This window comes from Micromesistius poutassou, assembly GCF_964030765.1.
Source record: "Micromesistius poutassou genome assembly, chromosome: 1".
In the NCBI taxonomy this organism is placed as follows: Eukaryota; Metazoa; Chordata; class Actinopteri; order Gadiformes; family Gadidae; genus Micromesistius; species Micromesistius poutassou.
Genome location: NC_140271.1, coordinates 7,206,029 through 7,215,651, shown reverse-complemented (window position 1 = coordinate 7,215,651; position 9,623 = coordinate 7,206,029). Strand labels below are relative to the sequence as shown.

The following is a 9,623-nucleotide window of genomic DNA, read 5'->3' as shown; positions in this document are numbered from 1 at the left end:
GCGCGTAATAAAGAGCACTATGGAAAGAATATAGATGGTGATTCTCGGCTGTGCTTAATACAAAATAAATCGACTCACAAGGTTCTGATAATATTTTATTTTGCCAGAATATTTCATCTTCCCTTCCACGCAATTACATGACCAAGATTTTAAATATAACAACATTGCTTCAATATATGATCCATCCAAGTAGCGTGGTCTGACGGTGTAGAAAGGGCAAGAAGGGGATCAATAAGAGACAGAAATACACATTTCAAAGTAGAAAAAACTTAAACTTAACTCTTAAATAATTTTTAAAAAGGAACAAATTAAGAAAGGCAAAATGCTTTCAGATGAAAGATCTGTGAACTGTTATGTTACTATGATTCATCTCTTTTTGTTTCCCTGCCTCCTCTAGCCCAACAGTACAATGGCCAACTTCTTTGCCCCTGCATGTATCACATTCTTTAAGAGGGAAACCAGTTCAACCTTCACTCTTGGCGGGGGGAGCTCTCAGAGTTAATTACGCACATGGCATTCCGCTGCCACCAGAAGTCGTGAACGGGAACACTCTTTTCCCGGACATGATTGAGGTTTAGAGACTGGTACCTGATAAAAAAATTAAGTAAAATACAAGAATTTACATATTGGGATATGGACATCGGATACAAAGGTCCAATAAAGATAAACATACACCACACAATTTCTGATCTTTTTCCAATAATTGTGGGATAATCTTAGTTGAATGCCAAGACCACCCAAAATCGCCCTTCTCATCTCGTTTCAGTGAGTGCCATTTACTTCCTGCCTGCCTTGGTTTTGGCCTCGGAAGCCTTTAGAGGCTGGTTGTTCTGTCCGATACATAAGGTTATTACCATTCAGAACTTCTTTGATAGTAGCCCTCGATGGTGGCGGTGGACTTCTGGAAGCTTGTAGGGGTTGTAGACCCCCAGGCCGGAGGCGGGGGGCTTGCAGCTGGGAGAGGTTGAAGTTGGAGCCGTGCAGGTCCTGCTGGAGGGCGGCCATGCGGATGCAGGGGTTGTAGGGCTGCAGGTAGAGGGTGGGGACGTAACCCACCTGGCCACCAGATCTGGTCAGGAGAAGGGGAGAGAGGGGGCATAGGTCAGAAGTCTAGCTTATTTATAACATGCACAACTGGGCCACTTTCCAATATTATTCATATTCACTGGTATTCATCCCATCCCAGTGTTGAGGAACTGTGCCCACCTGACGAGCCACCAGCCATCTTCACACTTCTGAAGAACTTCCACCACAGATCCAATGTTCACAGACACCTCGTCTCTATTGGCGGCCTTGTAGTTCTTCACGGCAGTGTACAGTGCACCTGAGGGTGGACAGGGAGAGAGTTGACATCTTGTTCCTGACACTGTTAAGGCAGAACTAATATGTATGCATAAGTAATCCACTTTGGTTGGATGAAAGCTATGCGAGTTGCCTTAGCAAAGCACCTATCCCAGTAGGGCTGTCTGTCGTGTCATCGATGTCATCTTCTCCATCCTCTAACTTGTCCAGGTACGGTGCGGGGAACCAGGCCAACCGCTTATCTTCGGTTTCCACCATCCACCATCCTGACACACGATGGCCGGTTAGATTATCAGGATCCTATAGGCATAATACGTCTATGTGTGTTTGTTGTAATACTTATAGTATCTCAGATCGAAAAAACATTTTTGTGCGCCCTGTTTCTCCCTCACCTGATTTGTCTTTGATGAGCACGTCCACTTTTTCATCCACGGCAACTTTAAAGGGCATGTTCTTCGTGTCTTTGGTCTCATACGACGCAACGCAGCGGTAGGTCTCCGTCACAAATGGCTGCGTCACGTTGCCCACACTGTGTGACCTGTCCTGGTTTCTCTCGCCGATGCCTTCAACCGAAGGCATTACAATGATGCTTTTGAATGAAAGCCATTGATCATTTTTAGTTTAGTTAGTTTAGATATAGAAAAACGCACAGACGCCCAAATAGAGTTTGTAATGTTTTAGGCAGCGACATCAACGAGATAGCGTATAGCCTAAATTATAAAAATCCATAATTCTAAATAATGTGGGACTCGGGCCTACCTGTTACTAGCGTACTCTGGCTCAAGGTCCTGGGCGGTGGGGTGGAAGAACCGTATGAGGTCCGCGGATTGGGTTACCCGCGGGTCACAACTCAGAAGTTCTTCGCAGTACTTCTCCAGGAACTTGAGGCGGAGGACTGATCGGCTGGGGCCCTTTTTATGAATGCCACCCTGTGTATGGTGGTCTGCTTGGCACCATGGATAGGGGGATTAGCAATTAATTGATGAGGAATCGCAGCGAATTGCATTTCCAAAAAAATACTTGTTAACGACCGGCATGCAGACTATGTGGCACCTACCTTTGAAATGAGGGATGATTCTAGAGGATTTCAAAGCATTTGTAGGTGGGAACGCTTTCTTCAGTTGTTTCTGTTGAATAATGATGAGCATTTATGATAAAGAGTTAAGAATATATTTGACTGACAACCAATTTATTGTGGTTCTCAAACCTTTTCTACTAGTGTACCCTAAGATACATCTAATATATATTTTTTAGCTGAATACTGAAAAAAAGAATTGGGGGGAGATTTTTCTTTTTATGCACATAAATAGTGTTGTGCGTTCTATTTGGCAGTGTAAACATGAACATTAAAAGGGTGCAAATACTCATAATTTAGTGAGAAACACAGGCCTGCGCTTCATGCAACTGTTTGCTAATTTCTCCCAACAAAAGAAGCACAACTTCAGGGGAGGGTCAGAGCATGTACTTCTGAGCCTAAGATAATGGTGTGTTCGAGATGCATCATACCGCACGAGTCGCAAAGTAGAGAGATCTCACAGCTTTCTTGCAGCATTTCATGGAGGCACGCCCCCTTTTGGTCGGTCCCACTCGGGATTCTGATGGTCCACCTCAGTGAGGTTGACTGTACGAGTAGACAAACTAAAACGGCTGTGCCCGTAAAGAGATGTATTTTCTTTGTATTTTTACCACGTTGGTCATTTTAATGTTGATTTTAAATGCTCTTACACACTTGATTACACTGCTGCTTTTATCCGGTCACCAATTTATGCATTGCACGGTATTGCTGTGCGTGCAATACAATGTAAAGTTGTGTTGTTTTCGAGCTGGTTTGCTAAAGAGGCTAATGTAGCTAACAATAACAATGACTAGCCAATGACTCACAAAGACAAACGGGAACACTATAATGCCGCCTTCAAAATGCTCGGCGGTTCGGAGGCTCTTACATGTCTTTGCATAAACCTTCCCTTCTTCCGAAATAAGAGTTCAGGAAACGCCCCTCAGAAGTTCGTACAAAAAACAGATCCTTCGTGAGACTAGTCTACAAGTCTAGTCAACTACAAGTTTGGACGCCCACAGGGGCCTCTTTGCGCTTCTTTGCTGTATTCACACAGAACAGATGAATCAGTTATTAGAACTTCTTTCGATGGTTGAACATGAGCGAGAATTTATCAGGTGATGTTTATAATTGTAAGCTATAATGTATAGTAATGCAAATGTTAGAATGGGTGTTAAGTTCGCCTCTTATGCCGCTTTTCCACCGACAGTATCAGCTCGACTCGACTCAACTCGCCTCGACTCGGTTTGGTTGCGTTTCCATCTAAAAAAGTACCTCTTCAATGTGGGCGGGTCGTAGAAAAGAACCTCTCCAACATGGGCGGGTCGTCATTAGGTTTTAGTCACGGGAGACGCGATTCCCGGGAAATCTGAATCTGATCAAGACTATTTCCTGATTCCCGGGAAAGGTTATGATGGGAAATAAAATAAAAAGCGCAATGACTGCGCGTCTATTGTTGTCATGCGGTAACGTTGATGGAGGCGAAACTCGAGCCCTGGGAAAGGAACGACACTAAAACGAAACAGCGAAACGCTGATCCTCTGGAGCCGGTCCGTGGACTCCAGCCACGCTGGACACACACAACCACGCGCAGCCTAACTCTAGCACCGGGAAAGGAGCGACACACACGGCGAAACACTGATCAGTGTCCCCCTCGGGAGTGGGTTCGTGGACTCCAACCACGCCGGACACAACTTAACTTTGAGTGATTATTCCCATTTACAGCCGCTGGCCAATCAGTTACCAGCAGCCTGTTTACGTCACACAAAAGTACTTACTCCGCTCGCTTGGAACCTCGACGGAGGTAGTACTAAAAAAAAGTACCCGGTACTAGGTACCAGGTAATTTTTTTGCCAATGGAAACGCAAAAAAGGCGTGGCGAGTCGAGTCGAGTCGAGCTGGTACTGGCGGTGGAAAAGCGGCATTAGTGGTTCACTTTAGTCTATCAATGTAATGACAGCGAAATGGGCATCCATTGTTTTGACGTGAACTCGGAGGACTCGGATAGCTTTTGTGGTGTGGTCCAGATGCCTCGGACACCAGCCTTCCGAGTTCCACTTGACGTCATTTCCTGTCTCATAGCACTTTAATGGCGCATTCTATTGGCAATCCAGGCCGTTCATTCCTTCCCGGATTTATATGACTGAATGACACGTCGGATCTGAAAGCGTTTCATTGCAACAGTCCGGAAAACATGGTTGTTTTTGTTTGCATGGTTGCTGAGCAACGGAGTCTAGCCATAGACTTTGCTGGTTCAAACGACTTTAGGCTACAATGGGCTTGCACAGACTTTTTTTCTAACACAAATCAACAGTGGAAATAGAAATGCCATTAGAAAGTACTTGTATAGTTTTTACAACACAAACGTTACACAAAAATTTAACAGCATATACAAGGACAAATTGAGGACACATAACTTTGTTTCCCATTCATTCCCATTCATGCGCCATTATCGTTGTGACGTTGATTCTTCCGACTCGGTCTACCTGGACCTTCCCCGAGTTTGATGACGAGACCTCCGGGTAGAACGGGGGTTCTTTTGTACTTTTCAGGACCGGAAACATTATAAATCCTGATTCCGCTTACCAATAGAATGCGCCATTAGTGTTCCCGTTCGTCTTTGCGATTGTGTCATATCATTGGCAGTGGTGATTTCTCTAAGACTGCAAGGGAAGCTCAGCTTCCCCTAAAATTTCATAATTAAATGGTCAAATATATACTGTTGTGTTAACATTTCATTGTCTAAAAATACGTTAGGACACGTCCATCTCGAAGATGAGTTTGTTCAGAATCAGCTGCTTATCGCAGGTCGACTGACTCGATTTCCTTCTCATACATTCCCTTAGCGTCACAGTGTATTTTCCTGTTGAAGCTCAGCGTCCATCCACTTCAATGTAGTGATGGCTCGTTCGCGAACGAATCAGTTCGAAAGAACGACTCTTTAACATGAACAAACCGACCTGATTCCCCATTTCAATTCGTCTCGTTCGTATCTTTCGTTCGCCGAGACTTGACTCCCAGCTCCACCCACTAGTCGCTGACTAGGCACAAGTCGCGAGTCGCCGTTCGTTCACTGGCTGTGTTTAGCGGTGAAGACTCGAGGACAGTGAGAAGTCACGAGAGCCAGCCGGGCAACAACATCCCGATTCCAAACATGAAGGGCTCCTCAGCTAAAAGGAACTTAGTTAATGTTGTGTTGATTGATGACCGTTTGCACCATTGCACGATCGTGATTTGTTTGAGAATGAGAACGAGGGAGGAGCCGAGTCTGATGACTTGGCTAAGAACTGTGCATTCGAGATTTGTTTGAACGAGAACGAGGGAGGAGCCGAGTCTGACTAACTCAGTGACTGAGAATCATGATTCACCGCTACCGGAAATGCGACTGAATGAACGAACGACTCTTCTTGGCAAACTGACCAATGCGAACTGATTCATTCAAATGAATCATGAAATCCACCACTACTTCAATGGGGCTGCATAGAACAGCTTTTTTTAGTTTGTCGAAAGTCGTCGGTCATTGGATAATGCTGCGATTATGTCCCTCCCACGGACACTCAGCATCTCTGGGGGTGAATGGAGGAGTGGGCTGGCCTGGACGCTGGGCTTCTGCATGATGATTGGAGGGTCTGCGAAAGACTGAGTTGCTGTCAATCAAACAGCAACTCAGTCTTTCGCAGACATTCGTGATTCGAGGCATGGGACTCAAGGCATGATTCGAGGCACGCGATGGGACTGTCCCATCGCGGATTTTGCAATGCAAACTGCAACGTATTTCTTGATATTTGCTTGGCGAAATTGCTTGACAATTTTCATTGTACATTTCATACACTTATTCACACAATTCCTTGCTTCAGTTTAACATAATTCCCACATTTCCTTGTTCAAGTTTAATATAGTTTTGATATGCTGGCCATTGAGCTTCCCCTTTTTGAAAGACCAGCAGCCGCCACTGGTCATTGGCTAGTCATTGTTATTGTTAGCTACATTAGCCTCTTTAGCATACCAGCTCGAAAACAAACAACACAACTTTACATTGTATTGCACACACAGCAAGACCATGCAATGCATAAATTGGTGACTGGAATAAATTAGCAATGTAATCATGTGTGTAAGGGCATTTAAAATCAACATTTAAATGACCAACGTGGTACAAATACAAAGAAAATAAATATCTTCATGGGCACAGCCATTTTTGTTGTTGAGTGGCCTCACTGAACGCGGCATATTCTCAGAATTAGGGCCGACAAGGCTGATGGGCAGGCTGCACTCCATTTACTGTGTGACTGTCTAGCTGACATCAAGGCATGGATGGGTGCAAACTTACTCAACCTACTCAACCTTAATGAGAGCAAGACTGAGCTAATTGTCTTTGGCAAAACCTCTCCGGCCTTCTCCACCAATGCCCTGGGCCCCCTTGCCTCTAACATCAGGCCCTCTGTCAGAAATCTGGGCGTGATATTTGACAGCAAATTCAAGTTCGAACAGCAGGTCAGTGCAGTAGTTAGGAAGAGCTTTTTCCACCTCAGAACCCTAGCTAAGACCAAAGCCTACCTGCCCCAGAGCGTTCTTGAGAGAGTCATCCATGCCTTCATCACATCCCAACTGGACTACTGTAATGCTCTCTACACTGGCATCGATCAATCCCAGCTCCGCCTCCTGCAGTTGGTTCAGAACTCAGCTGCCCGACTCCTCACCTGCACTAAAAAACGCGAACATATCACCCCAGTTCTGGCTTCACTCCACTGGCTCCCCATCCGCTACCGCATAAATTTCAAACTCGTCCTGACTGTATACAAATCTCTCCATGGTCTGGCCCCCACCTACTTGTCTGATCTTCTCCACCACCATTCCCCTTCCAGAGCACTGCGGTCAGCAGACCAACTGCGGCTGGAAGAACCTCGGTCGAGACTGAAAACTAGGGGGGACAGAGCCTTTTCAGTGGCAGCACCTAGACTCTGGAACTGCCTCCCCCTCCACATCCGTTCAGCTAAGTCTCTGAATGTTTTTAAGTCCCTTTTAAAGACCCACCTCTATTCACTTGCCTTTGGCTAGTGTCTCCCTTTATGCGCCAGTGTTTAGTTTTAAATGATCTCTTTTTCTGCATTTCTTAATTTATTTTAAATTTTATTATTAATAAATATATTTATTTAAAATTATTATAGTCCCTTTTTGTTTTGTGCCTTCCTGTATTTACTAATTGCACTTTATTGTGAAGCACTTTGGTGCGGCTAAGCCATCTGTAAATGCGCTATATAAATAAAATTGACATTGACATTGACAAAAAGGGGGCAGTCTCCGTGAAATGCCGCAAGAAAGCTGGGAGATTTCCCCACTTGCAACTTGGAAGGCTGGTGTCCGAGGCATCTGGAACACACCCTTACTTCCACACGAAACTCGAAATCTCTGACCCAACAGAGTGTTGAAAGCACTTTCCTCCGAGCTTAAGGTCTGAACCTCCGAAACTCCCAAAAGTCTGAGCATTTTGAAGGCGGCATAATGCCGTGTTCCAGATGCCTCGGACTTCCGAGTTGCAAGTGGGGAAATCTCCCAGCTTTCTTGCGGCATTTCTCGGAGGCACGCCCCCTTTTGGTCTGCCCCCTCGGAATTCTGAGAGTATACCGAGCTCAGTGATGATGCTCTCAACAAAAATGGCTGCGCCTGTGAAGAGATTTATTTTCTTTCTATTTGTACCAGGTTAGTAATTTTAATTTGAAATGCTTTTACACACTTGATTACATTGCTATTTTATTCCTGTCACCAATTTATGCATTGCATGGCCTTGCTGTGCGTGCAATACAATGTAGCCTTAAGTTGTAATGTAGCTAACAATAACAATGACTAGCCAATGACATAACCCGATGATGATCACAAAGACGAACAGGAATGCAATAAGTGCTACAAGACATGAAATCAGTGGCGTCGGGGAAGCCCCCGCAGACCCCACGGTGCGAGGGGGGGGGGCCCTAGTGGTATGATTTTTTTTTTGTCATCACAGAAATGTTGTAACATAATTGAACTTATTACCCCCCTCCTCGGCCAAAAATAAAAATCCAAGTTACAAACTGAAAATAAAAAACAAACAATTTAGTCCCCTCTAACCTCCAACAAGACTGTCCCGCCCATGACCCGCCCATGTTGGAGAGGTTCTTTTCTACGACCTGCCCACATTGAAGAGGTACTTTTTTTAGATGGAAACGCAACGTGCCTGGAACCAAACTGAGTCGAGTCGAGCTGATACTGTCGGTGGAAAAGCGACAAAATTGAGCAGAGTTGCTCCTGAGTTGCTCACCCCCCCCCTCAACAATCCCGTCCGCCCGCAATCCCATACCACCCCCCCCCCCCCACCCCCCCCCCGGTCAACAATCCCGTCCGCGGACCCTGTTATAATGTAAGCATTATAAGATCCTCTCACTCAAAAACCAAAAATCATTCTACTTACGGGCCCGTCGTTGGCTTGTTACGCCACTGATAATATATAATAATAATGGAGGTCTATGGAAGTCTTTACGTACATGCATCTTCTTGAAATCCGGAAAGCTTCGGTAAACAAAAATTTTGTTCTGGTCTGACCAAAGCACCGACGTGATGTAGGTCTGTGTAACATAAAAACACAATACATTTAACATGCTCTGTATGTTAATTACAACTACATAGTTCACCCTGTCGTCTAGGCCTGTTTTGATGTCATTCCTAAATATCATCTGTAGGCTACAGTGACTCAGATATCCTTACTTTGCCATTCTCCTTGAGCATTACTCCAATCAGTCGCACGCTGATGGGATATCGTTGCTCGTCCATTGTCTTTTTTCCTTTGAGTTAATGTGGACACATTTTTTGTCAAAGTCGAAGATGTAATGTGAGGTGTGACCCTCGAGAGCCACGTAGGCAGAGAATCTGGAACTGGGACGTCCTGCAAAATAGAAAACATTCCGAGAAAGGTGTGTGTGTGTGTGTGTGTGTGTGTGTGTGTGTGTAAAAGGTGCTTCCAATTGCTTGGAAGCAATTGGAAGCACCCTCCTCAATTGTTTTATTGCTCCTGTATAGTTTGTCATCGAGACATCCAGGAAATCTCCCAATGAAGTTGGTTTTATTGGAATTAAAACGTGCATATTGCTATCTCCTCACTTCACACAGCTGCTTTAAAGAGAAAAGCACATTACACAAAACAAAAATAGGCCCATACAAATCTGTATTAAATAAAATAGGAATAGAAAATATTATGGCGAAAGCTATTGTAATGTGAAGGTTAAAAAATGTCCAAGTT

General features: G+C 44.7%; 1 protein-coding gene across 1 annotated transcript; it reads right to left on the bottom strand.

Annotated features, from left to right (window-relative positions):
* Window positions 1-574: 574 nt before the first annotated feature.
* On the bottom strand, window positions 575-9,157 carry LOC311382698 (NADPH oxidase organizer 1-like; the record flags this gene model as incomplete). Its single annotated transcript, XM_084488532.1, has 9 exons — window positions 575-588; window positions 855-1,069; window positions 1,207-1,324; window positions 1,449-1,568; window positions 1,695-1,891; window positions 2,062-2,245; window positions 2,360-2,429; window positions 8,872-8,952; window positions 9,092-9,157. The coding sequence occupies 9 exons, from the start codon at window positions 9,155-9,157 to the stop codon at window positions 575-577; spliced, it is 1,065 nt and encodes a 354-aa protein (XP_084344658.1).
* Window positions 9,158-9,623: the final 466 nt, after the last annotated feature.